Source organism: Cynoglossus semilaevis, chromosome 19, assembly GCF_000523025.1.
Source record: "Cynoglossus semilaevis isolate Cse_v1.0 chromosome 19, Cse_v1.0, whole genome shotgun sequence".
NCBI classification, from domain to species: Eukaryota; Metazoa; Chordata; class Actinopteri; order Pleuronectiformes; family Cynoglossidae; genus Cynoglossus; species Cynoglossus semilaevis.
Genome location: NC_024325.1, coordinates 16,860,412 through 16,872,434, shown reverse-complemented (window position 1 = coordinate 16,872,434; position 12,023 = coordinate 16,860,412). Strand labels below are relative to the sequence as shown.

General features: G+C 47.9%; 3 protein-coding genes across 5 annotated transcripts; 1 reads left to right on the top strand and 2 right to left on the bottom strand.

The window, feature by feature from the left end:
- Positions 1 to 5,343, bottom strand: lcp2a (lymphocyte cytosolic protein 2a). Of its 2 annotated transcripts, none has more exons than XM_017041453.2 (21): positions 4,964 to 5,343; positions 4,526 to 4,588; positions 4,382 to 4,428; positions 3,954 to 4,016; positions 3,839 to 3,864; positions 3,674 to 3,711; positions 3,426 to 3,588; positions 3,274 to 3,341; positions 3,114 to 3,177; positions 2,951 to 3,028; positions 2,841 to 2,866; positions 2,659 to 2,678; positions 2,423 to 2,542; positions 2,328 to 2,346; positions 2,009 to 2,021; positions 1,832 to 1,919; positions 1,305 to 1,357; positions 1,113 to 1,174; positions 618 to 692; positions 377 to 526; positions 1 to 248 (listed from the first exon to the last, which is right to left on the bottom strand). In XM_017041453.2, exons 1-21 carry the CDS (start codon positions 5,039 to 5,041, stop codon positions 99 to 101), a joined length of 1,464 nt encoding a protein of 487 aa, XP_016896942.1. In that variant the 5' UTR covers positions 5,042 to 5,343; the 3' UTR covers positions 1 to 98. The 2 variants fall into 2 exon arrangements, with proteins under 2 accessions (XP_016896942.1, XP_016896941.1); XM_017041452.2 differs by having other exon boundaries at positions 2,009 to 2,024; positions 4,964 to 5,342.
- Positions 5,344 to 5,795: 452 nt separating this feature from the next.
- Positions 5,796 to 8,282, bottom strand: zmat2 (zinc finger, matrin-type 2). The gene is made up of 6 exons (XM_008333437.3): positions 8,145 to 8,282; positions 7,305 to 7,404; positions 6,960 to 7,083; positions 6,800 to 6,873; positions 6,565 to 6,710; positions 5,796 to 6,322 (listed from the first exon to the last, which is right to left on the bottom strand). The coding sequence occupies exons 1-6, from the start codon at positions 8,160 to 8,162 to the stop codon at positions 6,179 to 6,181; spliced, it is 606 nt and encodes a 201-aa protein (XP_008331659.1). The 5' UTR covers positions 8,163 to 8,282; the 3' UTR covers positions 5,796 to 6,178.
- A 178-nt stretch (positions 8,283 to 8,460) lies between these two features.
- Positions 8,461 to 11,825, top strand: LOC103395664 (uncharacterized). 2 transcript variants are annotated; one of them, XM_008333436.3, is made up of 9 exons: positions 8,461 to 8,598; positions 9,442 to 9,606; positions 9,687 to 9,764; positions 9,861 to 9,941; positions 10,143 to 10,286; positions 10,387 to 10,557; positions 10,636 to 10,798; positions 10,937 to 11,063; positions 11,152 to 11,825. In XM_008333436.3, the coding sequence occupies exons 1-9, from the start codon at positions 8,546 to 8,548 to the stop codon at positions 11,214 to 11,216; spliced, it is 1,047 nt and encodes a 348-aa protein (XP_008331658.1). In that variant the 5' UTR covers positions 8,461 to 8,545; the 3' UTR covers positions 11,217 to 11,825. The 2 variants fall into 2 exon arrangements, with proteins under 2 accessions (XP_008331658.1, XP_008331657.1); XM_008333435.3 differs by having other exon boundaries at positions 9,861 to 9,983.
- Positions 11,826 to 12,023: the final 198 nt, after the last annotated feature.

Genomic DNA, 12,023 nt, shown 5'->3' with positions numbered 1-12,023 from the left:
TTGAAGTGAAAAGAGATTTATTTGATTTGTTTGAAGAGAAAAGACAGAAGAACTTCAAAGAAGAACAGCCGTGACCCGGAGGGCGTCTGCTCCGGTCTTCAGGACCAGGTCTGTCGGCCCATGTAGAACCCAGCCGGGTCTGAGAGCAGACACTGGTTCTGCTGAGAGCCGTGTCGGTCCTTGGCGTTGATGAGGAGCAGAGGAGACTGGGAGTAATGACTGATGATGTCACTGACGGAGGGAAAGGTCTGACGCACACACACACACACACACACACACACACGCACGGGGTCAGCAATGGACACACACACACACACACACGGGGTCAGCAATGAACAGAACCAGGTCCGGGTTCCGACCCAACATTCTGCCTCACCTCCTGGACCTTGAGTCCGGTTCCCAGCAGGTACTGTTGGTTCTGCTGTCGAATCTGGACGTTGTAGACTTTGTTGTGGTAGAACACCATCAGGGTGAAGGGCTGGTTCTCCAACTGCCGGGTGCTGTCCCTCACCAGGTACGCACCATCCTCAACAGGGACAGAGACAGAGACAGAGGATCAAACACTGAACGGAACTGTTGACGCACCAGGAACGGAACCATCAGTTCTGCTCTTTTACCTTGTGGACTTGTCTCAGACAGCCCTCGGCCTGAGCCCGGGTCACCTGACCTACGTACCAGCGTGGATCCAGCTGCTGTAAAACACACTTGACTGAGTACCAGGACTGAGTACCAGGACTGAGTACCAGGACTGAGTACCAGGACTGAGTACCAGGACTGAGTACCAGGACTGAGTACCAGGACTGAGTACCAGGACTGAGTACCAGGACTGAGTACCAGGACTGAGTACCAGGACTGAGTACCAGGACTGAGTACCAGGACTGAGTACCAGGACTGAGTACCAGGACTGAGTACCAGGACTGAGTACCAGGACTGAGTACCAGGACTGAGTACCAGGACTGAGTACCAGGACTGAGTACCAGGACTGAGTACCAGGACTGAGTACCAGGACTGAGTACCAGGACTGAGTACCAGGACTGAGTACCAGGACTGAGTACCAGGGTCAGTGTGTGTGTGTGTGTGTGTGTGTGTGTGTGTGTGTGTGTGTGTGTTACCTGTTTGAAGGACCCTGTCTGTGGTGAATGACAGACTTGTCTGTCTGATCCAATGAAGCTTCCTACACACACACACACACACACACACAGATGTTAGACTCAGACCAAATCTCTGCTCTTGACGTCATTGTTGTTTGTTTGTTTGTTTGTTTGTTTGTTTGTTTGTGTGTGTGTGTGTGTGTGTGTTCTCACCTGTGTGCAGTTTGTGTGGCAGAGAAGCAGCGGAGGCCACGCCCGGAGAACAACTGAAAGAACAAACAAACAGATCAATGTTTTGTCCTGCAATGTTATTTATATATATGTGAACATTGGTAAAATTATGACATGATAATAATCATAATTATTATTATGATTATGATTATGATTATTAGTTGTTGTGAAACATTTGTTGTTCTGTTTTGTTCTAAATTCTCTGACACGAACGTCTGAAGGATTTCAATCTGTTTCTGGTTTTATACTGCCATCTAGTGACTCTCTCTGGTTCTGCAGCTGCTCAGTTAGATTTTGAGTTTCCGTGACGTCATTTCTCTGTTCTGAAAAGAACACTTTCATGCCACCAGGGGGCATCACTAAACGCATTAATAGTGTGTGCGTTAGAGATTAACGTGAAGTTAGCGCCCCCTGCTGTTACAAGCAGTCCGATACACGCGGATTCACGGAGGAAAAACGGGTCTGATAACCGCAGTCACGTGACGTCTGTGACGTCAGGGTCAGAGCACCTGTCTGTTTGGTGGTGGGTTCCAGGGTGTCCGGAGCGGGGGAGCAGCGGACTTTTACTGAGGAGGGGGAACGTGTTGTGTTGAGGGGCTGGAGAGAAAAAACAGAATTTTCAGACTTCAGTCACTGGAACAAACAAACAAACAAACAAACAAACAAATAATTCAGATGCCACTCACCTTCAGGACGAGGCTGCTGATGAAGAGTAGAAAAAAAAAGACAAAAATGACTGACGTTCACGGGGTCACACACACACACACACACACACACACACACACACACACACTGGCTGTAGTTGTTAACTCTCAGGCTCTGTGTTAGCATCAAGGCTAATAATTAGCTGCTTGTGAGCTAACGTTTAGTAAAAATGTATTTAGCGTAGCGCCTCATAGTGTCACATCTCTATCGTACACACAGAAGGTCCATATACTAAATAGCGCCTCCTGTGGCAGCCTGTGTGCAGGACGTGTCGGTCAGACGGTCAGTTTGGTTTTTTACCTCCTTCCTGTGGTCGAACCTGTGGAACCACAAACGAAACCATGGTCAAAAACACCCAGGAGCACGGACCGACAGAGCCGGACTCTGACCCTGACCTGTTGAACACGTGAGGAGATTTGCCGGAGGAGTTGCTGCGGCCGACGCCGATGGACGATGGCGGGGGGAGAATCGGAGGTTTTTGGCGAGCGGGGGGGTCCTGGACGTCCAGCTGTGGCCTCCAGGGAAACAAAGACAGAGGATCTTTAAAACCCAAACCCTTCAGAGTTCAGATCAGGTTCAGATCAGGTTCAGATCAGGTTCGGTTCGGTTTGGTTCGGTTCGGTTCACTTACTTCCACGGCGGAGCGTTTGGCTGCGACAGAAGGAGAGAACCAATCAGAGCAGAGAAGTGTTGAGACAAACACAAATATATTTCAGTATTTATATTTCTCCAGCTTCAGGTCAGAGGTCACAGAGTCAATCTGACTTATGTTGTTGTTGTTGTTGTCGTTGTTGTTGTTGTTTGAGAACTCACTCTGTCCGTGGTGCTGATCTGAGGGCCTGTGGAGAGAACAATGGTCGGTTAGAGGAGTTGATTCAGTGACTAGTTGGACCAACTAACTAACTAGGACTAGTCATTGTTACCTCTGACAGGTGACAAGTTCATCCTGGAGTCTCTGCCCGGTTTGTTGGCACGAATCACCTGTGGGGGCGCTGTGGGACCTGAACCCAACCAACAGAAACAAAGGAAGTTCACAGTTCATGTGAGTGTGTGTGTGTGTGTGTGTGTGTGTGTGTGTGTACTCACACTTCCCTGACGCTGGTGCACTGGAGTGAGGGGAGGGGTCTCGTCTGAAGGATGACTCCACCGGCTGCACACACACACACACACACACACACACTCTCTGTGTGAAAATGTTTCAGACGTTTTGTTTTATAAATATTTTTAAAAAGGATTTTGCTCAGGCCGGCGGGGGGGCGGGGGTGGTCGACACCGGGGGCCGGGGTAACACAGCAGGGGGGTTGTTCAGTTTATCTGGACACACACACACACACACACACACAGTGTTTCAGTTGGACCCTCATGACTGATGACCACCTGTTCCACGGTGCCTCTCACCGATGTAACCGCCGTCAGGGATCGGCAGCGCCGGGCACAGACCGGGCTCCTCCGGCGGCTCAGAGGGAGGGGTTTCGTACCCCGGGTCGTCGTCGGCTGCGTCAGAGTCCGGGTTGACGTAGTCGTCGTCACTACTGTCCGGTTTCTCGTAATGGTCATCGTCCTGCAGGGGGGGGAGCGGGGGGGCGGGGCTTAGCTCTGTGTATTTGAGGGACAGGAAGTTGATGTGATGAAGGTGTGAAACTCACAAACTCGTCTTCTCCCCAGCCCTGGACGTCCACAGGCTCTGAGAAGGACGGAAAGAGATCGCAGTTTAACACGCGCACAACCTTAGGCTCCGCCCACACCTGTGTCGTCACAGACGAGGTCAAGAACCAGTGCAGCTGCTCTGACGTGGAACAGTGGGTTCTTACCTGGTTCTTGGTGTCTGCGCGTCAGCCTGTAGCAAAGAAAAACACAAGGACTCTGAGGACCCTGAAGGCAGCTGCTGCCTTCAGGGTCCTCAGAGTCCTTGGAGGTGTCACCTACTTGGGGAAGAGTCCTCGCTTCTCCTCCTTCCTGTAGATCTCGCTGCTCAGCTTCGAAATCATCCTGACAACACACGTGAACAGCCGCGTGAATTCACACCATCGCGTGGGTGAATTTGAACATTTTGGAGGTTTCAGGTGTGAATCAGAGGTGTGAATCAGAGGTGTGAATCCTCCTGACAGTGTTGAGTTGATACACGTGAATGAGTCGCTGGTCGGTGTTTTAGTTGTTGTGTTAGTGTGAATAGAAAAGGTCTGTAGGTCTGATCAGGTGTGAATGAGGTGTGAATCAGATGTCAAGTGAATGCAGCATCAAATGGTTGGTGTGAATGAACCCTGACCCTGACAGATGCTGCTGCTGATTGGACAGTGGTTGTTGGTGTGAATGGACCAGATATTTGTTAGTGTGAATCAGACGTCGACACTTACGGAGCGTAGGTTTTGGGGAATTTCTGCAGATCGTTGTCACTAAGATTCTGAGAAAAGAAAAAAAACAACACTTTTTCATTTTCATTTTTTTCATTTAATTGTGTTTGTTTGTTTGTGTGTGTGTGTGTGTGTGTGTTCACTGACCAGGAACCGTGAGCCGTTGATGGTGTTCTTCAGCACGGCCTTGTCACAGCCTGACAGACTCATCTGGAGGAGGAGACACAGTCACTCAGGTCATCCCTCCTTGTCTCCTACTTCTCTGATGTCTCCTTGATTTTGGTCTCTACATTTTTAAAGTCAAATTTTCTGTCTTTTGTCTTTCTTCTTCGTCCGTCTCTCTGTGGTCGGCCTTCGTCTCTATGGCTGTTTCATTTCCTTAAACCGTTCCGTGTCTCTCTGCGGTCGACATATAACCCTTGCCGTCGATCTCTTTGTCTCTTTTTTCCTGTCTTCTATTGTCTCTGTGGACGCCACGTCCCTCTGGTCTCCTATCTCTCACCTGTCGTCTCCAGAATCTGAATCTAATCTCGTGTCTCTTTATGGATGTATCAGGAAGAAGACAACGTGTCCACAGTGTCTTACCCTTTTCATGAAGTCCGCCAGCTGCTGTGGACTCCACCCCGTCACCTCGGTCCGGGTGGGCAGGGTGTCCGAGCTCATCCTCGGTCCTCCTGCTCTTCCTGTTGGGGTCAAACCTTCACGTTTCCGGAGGTTTGGACAGACAGATGTCTTTGTTCCTCTTACCGCTCCGTCCTCCGAAACCCAGGCCTTCTGACCATGCCACAGGAAACCTCAGACCTTCAGACGTTTTCTCTGTGGACGGAGGCGGCAGCCGGACCTCAGAGTGTGGGAGGTGAAACCAGGAAGAGAGACAGACTCAGAGGAGAGACAGACATGTCGCTGCAGGAACCAAAATGGCTTCCTTCTTTCTGTCGCTGTCTTTCTTTCTCTGTATCATAGAGGAAGTGACTGAGCAGGATGAAGGGGGGGAGGGGGGGGGGGGGCAATGATGAAGACAAAACCACAAGGCGGAAGAAACACTGCTGCTGCTGCTGCTGCTGCTGCTGCTGCTGCACCCACTCAACAACTGTCAACACTGACTCCAACACTGACTCCAGGTACGTCCATCCTGACACCAGACACCAGAAGTTGAGCCACTGAGCTCAGACATTCACTTCATCTTAGTTGGTTTTTGTTTTAACCATTATAAGAAAACATCAACTTCACTAAAGTCTCTCCTGATCCTGATCCTGTATCAATCTCCTCAGTTATTGATCAGTTATTGATTTTTTTATCACCAATTCCTAGTCCAACATTCCTGGTGTTGGTTCATTTTCCTTTTTTTTTTCTTTCTCACATCAGTGACTTTATTTCAGTCATGTTCTAAAAGTTCAGAGTTCAAGAAAAACACCAGTTAAAAGGTCAACAAAAAGTTTATTAAAACAAATCCAAAAACAAAGAGGATAAAAAGAACAACTGATATCCTGTTACCTGGTTTAGGATGTGATCCTTGTGTGACAAAAAGTAGAAAAACGTCTCATTTTATGTGCAGGAACTTGAACGCCTCACCAGCCACAGTAAAAGTCCAAACTTTTCAGATTTTCTTTTTCTGTTTGTTTTCATGCACATGCACAACAACCTTCTGTTCAGCAGCTTCACAGGAAACATCATCTCAACAGTCACACTTCCAAAATAAGAGCCCGCTGAAATTTCTGAACAAAACTTCCAGAGAGTGTAGGTGGTCCCAGTTCTCAGTGGCTCCACCCTCTGGTCACAGTCTTGGTGTTCCACCGCAGTTCAGTGACTCTTCTTAGACGACCCAAACCCAGAGAAACCCATCACTGCCGCCATCTCGTCATCATCCTCCAGGTCGACGTCATCCTCAGCTCGACGCTTCCTCTCCTTCTGCTTCTCCTTCTTGTACGCCTTCGCCTTCCTTTCCTGAAGAACAAACAATCACAGACACAGAAGAACTTCCTTTAGTTTCCGTCTCAGATGTTTGTCTGTGAAGGTGCTTACAGACGTGACCTTTGGTGACCTCAGGTGACAGAAGTTTGTAAAACATTCACACCAAAGAGTCTGGCTCCAGACTCAGCTGCGAAGGGTTTCCTGTTACATTACTGTACTGCCACTGACAGTGTTGGTTCATTTTATTTCTGAGTTCTAACTCCCTTCTTCCTCACCTCCTCCCGCAGCTCCTTCATCCGCTCCTCAAAGTCATACTCCTTCTGCCTCTCCTCCAGTTTCTTCTTGTTGACTTCGAAGCGTTTCTTCACTTGGTCCAGAGATGATCGCTCCACCCGCATGGACATGCCCAGGTTCCTCTGGTCTGTGGGAGCGCACACACACACACACACAAAGGTCAGGTGTGTGTGACAGGATCAGAGGCGTTGATGCCCAGTTCTGACGTGAACTCACGTTTCTTTCCGTTGATGTGATCCAGGAAGTTGATGGAGTCTTTGACGACGCAGTCACAAACGTTACAGTAGTAACTGCAGAGACAAGTGGAGTGTGAGAGGCGGACTGATCTGAGACCAGCTGTCATTCACAACATTCTAACAGGGTGTCACAGTTTTACCCCCCCATCTCAGCCTGGGGCGTGGTCTTTGTGATGACAATGGTTTTTCCCAGCTTGGACTCCAGGTCCACTTTGTAGTCCCTGTGACGCAGAAGGTCCCGCTTGACGGGAGGAGCTGTTTTTCCTAGAGGTAAAGACGGAGAGATGGGGGACGGGGGTGAGGGACGGAGGGGGGTGGATTAGTTATATATTGATTTGAGACCTTTTGTTTTTTATAAAGATTGACTTCAGAAGTGATTTTTCTTATGACCCTAATGTGAAGGTCGTAGATCAGACGCTGTGGTCAGTCCCTAACTCCTCAGGATCTAATCACACCAACAAAGGTCAGACCTGAGGTTCTCTCACCATCTCTCCTCTCTTTGTCTCGCTCCTCAGCCAGACGTTTCTCGGCCAAGTTCTCGTACTCATCTTTGTCCCACTTACGACGGAAGTCATTTTTACTGGACTGAAGAAGTAAAAGACACAGCCATGAAATGAGCACATCGTAAAACACACACTTGACTTGTACTGAACCAGAGGGCGTGTGTATTTATTTAAAGATAGATATATTTGCACTAAACACATTTAAACTATATGCTGTGTTGCTCTGAATATATTTTTAACAGCCTATTAAATGATTGACTTTTTTTAAGAAGAGAAAATTATTTTAATATTTGGCGTCGTCATCGAAAATAAACATGTTTTTGCTAAAAGTTAAAGTTTGTATCGTTTAACTCGTGTCGAATTATTTAAATTAATTTACATTTCTGAAATGAACATACATTTTAGAAATTGAATTATTCATATTTTGTCCAGTACGTCTTGGGGCCTTTATTTTGTAAAAACCCGGAAGACTCGTTGTTTTGCTGCTCGTGCGGAGGTTGCTAACGGAGAGCAACAACCACAAAGAAAACACAAAGCAGTGCTTAGAGTACAGGAAGTCCATAGCAAAAAATATTAAAACTAAATATTTAGCAACTCCTAAAAAAAAAAAAAACTCCACCTTTAGCTTCAATTACGGACTAAAGCTCGTCTGCTCTTTAAGCTCAGACGACAGGGAGGGGCGGAATAAACACTATCTCTAGTCATTAAAATGTTCCTTTAATACTGAAAAACATAAATAAATACAATGGCATTAAAGTGATTTCATATTATATTAAAATTACATTTAAAACATACAAAACCTATCGGATAGAACAAACTTACCCCACTACCGGACGCCATCTTGTTAGAACAGTGGAAGCTCAGGAAACGGAAGGCGTTCAAAGGCAAACAGCGCCACCTATAGGAACGGAGGCATAACACGTTCCAGACTCTAAATTCTTTGTGATCTGTTATAAAACTCACACCAATCGTGTTGACATTAGGGATTAGATATTTCTACTAGAAAGGTTTAGAGGGACATATATATATATATATATATATACACACATATACACATACATATACTACACACGTGCACACAGTGGGGGGCGGGGCTTACATCCAGTTGAGCAGCAGCGCAGGTGGTCGGCTCGGGCCCCGCCCCCTCAGGTGCGTCTCATTAAAAGGTGTGAAAAAAGAACAATGGCGTCTGTTCGTGTGAAGAGAAGGCGCCGAATCGAAACATGTCATCGAGTGGAGTGGAAACTGCAGCCCAGAGCCCGCTGCTCTCCTCCAGGTTTGTGACACGGAATAACTGCCTCACAGCCTTAGTTCCCAGGTTACCCGAACAGACTTGGGCTCAGCCGCACAGTTCCCTTAAAATGGCCTCCAGTCTCGTACCAAACCTCACTGATGACGATGTGCAGTCAGTCCATCGAAGAGTGAGAACTTCAGCTGCTGCGGGACACGTTTGTGTTAAATTTGTTTAAAAAAAAAAAACAAATCAGCCGAATTGACTGTACTGAACTACGGTTTATAAGTTGATACTAATTGTCTAGAAAACGACTTCAAATCACAGTGAATCTTAAGGAAGTTGAAAATTCACTGATATTTTAAAGGGTGTGTTGCAGACAACTTTCAAATCAATTGAACATGAAGTAATTTATTAACGAATTAACAAATACAAGTAAAGTGGTGTTTAAAAAACACCACTTTCCAATTTAAAATTAATGATGCATTTAAGTCAAAACAGAGCTCTAAATTAATGATGCATTTAAGTCAAAACAAACAGAGCTCCGGTTGTGACTGTTTAATAATTTAGATATCAGCAAAGGTCATGTTAGATTTTTTTTATTTAAAAAAAATAAAGAAACAACCTTTAAAATGTTTTGGTTTAAAGTCAACAGTGTATAATTTTAAACTCATTTATTTCTAATGTTGTCTTACATATTTAAACTATAAATGATTGCCTTTAAATTATTCATCTGTAATCTCCAAATATCTGTCTCTTTTTATGCATGAATTGCCTTTTTGTCCTTTGAACGCTGAGTTAATGGCGGCGGAGACATTTGGCTGATTCTGTCTTCATGTTGGCTGATCCAGGACGGCAGTGGACTCTGATGCTGTGATGTTCTCTCAGCTTCTGTTTCAGCCCATGGTCCTGTGTTTGTGTGAAGGGCTGGTCAGCTGCAGCGTGGAATGGTCTCCCTGACCCTCTGTTGACCTACGACCCCTCCACTGGCTGCCCGGCCCCCGAGCCCTGGCTCCTCCCAGGCTGCAGTTCTGTCTACGACAGCCTGGTCAGGTTAGCCGTGAAACTGAACAGTTTTTAGCTCCATTTTTGGCTGATTTATTTTCTCTTACGTCTGGCTCCTGCTTCTGCAGTAACGTCTCCCCCGTCTCCTCCCCTCGTGCTGCTGGTGGTCGAGGCAGAGAGCGCACGTCCAACAGCAAAGCGCGCAGGTCTGAGCCCAGAGTTTCTGTTTCTGACTGTTTAAATCTTTCTGCGTGTCTACTGAATGGTTTTGAAGAACAGTCTGTATTTGCTGCCCCCTGCAGGCCGTCCATTCTTGAGCGTTGTATCCTCAAAGTGTCCACCAGCAGTGTGGCTGTGGGGACAGAGGACTTGGACAGCAGGAGGTCAGGGCGGTGGGGGACGTCTGATACCAAGTCAAAAACAAAGTGCATGAAGTTTTATACGTAAACATAACGTATTGACCCGATCTGTCAGTCCAGGCTGAGGTCATGGAGGTCAACATTGAGAATGTTTTAGTCCAGATGAACTCCTTTCAGACAGTTGGTCTTAGAGTTCCAGTGGACTAAGGTCCAGTTTCCCCCCAGGTCGCCCCTGGGTCGCTGCTACCCTCGCTTCCTGGATCCTGCCAACACGGAGAACAATGAAGCCGTTCTGAAGCGGCGGCAGAAACAGATCCACTACGGAAAGATCACCAGTGGATATCAGAACTACCTTCAGCAGGTTCCCAAGTAAGCAGCCGCTCTTGAACACTTTTGAACATGTCCCAGTTTGGACCCTGAAGTCAAAATAATGACAGGTTCTCCCCCCTCTCCCCCTCCCTCCCCCCAGACATCAGCGGGACCCCAAGCTTCACCCCTCCACCCCCAACATGTACAGGAAGTACAGCCGGCGCTCCTGGGACACACAGGTGCGTCTGTGGAGACGGGCGCTGCACCTGTGGGACCCACCTTCTGAGTCCCAGCCTGACACCTTAGACTCGGACGACCCCGTGGAGCAGCTGTGGGTGGAGTCAGCGTCAGAGTTTGTCATGTGAAGCACAGGTTTGTGTTTGAACACTGACCCTGGTGTGGTCCTCAGGCAGAGCCAGCTGGCCAAGATGACCTCCGGCCTGTGTGAGGACGTAGGAGACAAGCAGAGAGAGAAGGAGACTCCGGCAGCTTCTGAAGCCTCCTCTGTGTCTCCTTTGTCCACTGGAATGTCACTGGAGCAGCCTGGACCCTGGAGCGCCCCCTTCTCCCCGGTAGGCAGTGTTTCAGGTGATGTTGGTCTCTGTTCTGACCAGTGACCAGTGACCAGTGTGGACCGTGACCATCTGCTGACCTCCAGGTCCGACAGTGACGTGATGCTGGTTAATGAAAGGTGTTGTTCTTTTCTGAAGGAGGCAGAGAAGAGCCACAGACCCCGTCGCTCTCCCCCCGGCCTGGCCTCCCTCAGGAATCCCCTGACCTCCAAGGACAACATCACTGATTGGCTACGCCTCATTTTGGATGCCGACCACACCCAAGGTAATGGCCCGACTGACGACATTTGACTGACAGGTCTGTGGTTGATGACCGACTGATGACGGACACTCTGCGTCTCTGCCCTGTGTAGACGTGGGCTCTGATGACCAGCAGGTTCCCGTCTTTTCTGACCACCTCTCCTGGAATCCCTACTGAAGGACGCCGACCGTCTGCTCTGGACTGGCTGGGTTTTAGGCAGTGTCCCGTCTGCGTCGTAGCTTCTCCAGCATGGACGCAACATCGCCACCATCTGGACATCAGACTGTGTTTAACCTGAATGTTTCAGTAGTGTGTGTGTGTGTGTGTGCGTGCGTGCGTGTGTGTCCAGAGTGTTAGTCTTTTAAGATCTCTGAATTGTTTCTGTGGCGAGTATTCTGTAGTAGGTGTGACCAAGAGAGGGCGCCGACGAGTGTGGAACCATATTTAGCACTTCCTGTCTCCAATGTTTTTCTGTTGTTGCACTTCTCACCTGCTGCATGTTTCGCTTCAGTTCTGCACCGGCTGAGGACTTCTGTCCACGTGTTCTTCTCGTAGTCACCTGATTTTTCTGGGTCGTTTGTCACCTCCTCCTCGGTCCACCCTCACCTTCACGCTCCGATGGCTTCTCCTCCACGTCCTTCTCGTTTTTTCTTAAAAACAAAACACTCGCTGATCGCGGTTTTCTTTTTACTTTTGTGTTTTCTGTCCACTTGTGCTGCTTGAAAATCAAGCAAGAGTTCAAATGATGTAACTAATAAAGATGTAAATAAAGTGTTATGGATTCAACCAGTCGGCTCACGGTGGCTGTCTTACTGTGGAGGCTGGTTCAAAACCTCTGTTTGTGACAGGGGGCGCTAAAACACCAACACTGGCAGGGGGCAAAACCCAATCTGGGTTTGAAACAGCAATCTTGTTGTAATCGATGGACCAGAGTTAACTCTAGCCCAGCCACACAGTGGAACGGCTGGGTGCCTTAAAACAAAA

Excerpts from the sequence above, each read along its gene's own strand:
- lcp2a (XM_017041452.2), bottom strand. The coding sequence starts at position 5,041 with ATGAGCTCGGACACCCTGCCCACCCGGACCGAGGTGACGGGGTGGAGT. Across the intron at positions 4,429-4,525 it reads TCAACGGCTCACGGTTCCTG|AATCTTAGTGACAACGATCT; the intron begins GTCAGTGAACAC and ends TTCTTTTCTCAG. Across the intron at positions 1,175-1,304 it reads GCCACACAAACTGCACACAG|GAAGCTTCATTGGATCAGAC; the intron begins GTGAGAACACAC and ends GTGTGTGTGTAG.
- zmat2 (XM_008333437.3), bottom strand. Across the intron at positions 6,711-6,799 it reads TCACATCAACGGAAAGAAAC|ACCAGAGGAACCTGGGCATG; the intron begins GTGAGTTCACGT and ends GCGCTCCCACAG. Across the intron at positions 6,323-6,564 it reads TGAAGGAGCTGCGGGAGGAG|GAAAGGAAGGCGAAGGCGTA; the intron begins GTGAGGAAGAAG and ends TTTGTTCTTCAG.
- LOC103395664 (XM_008333435.3), top strand. The coding sequence starts at position 8,546 with ATGTCATCGAGTGGAGTGGAAACTGCAGCCCAGAGCCCGCTGCTCTCC. Across the intron at positions 9,765-9,860 it reads TCCAACAGCAAAGCGCGCAG|GCCGTCCATTCTTGAGCGTT; the intron begins GTCTGAGCCCAG and ends TGCCCCCTGCAG. Across the intron at positions 10,799-10,936 it reads GGAGCGCCCCCTTCTCCCCG|GAGGCAGAGAAGAGCCACAG; the intron begins GTAGGCAGTGTT and ends TCTTTTCTGAAG.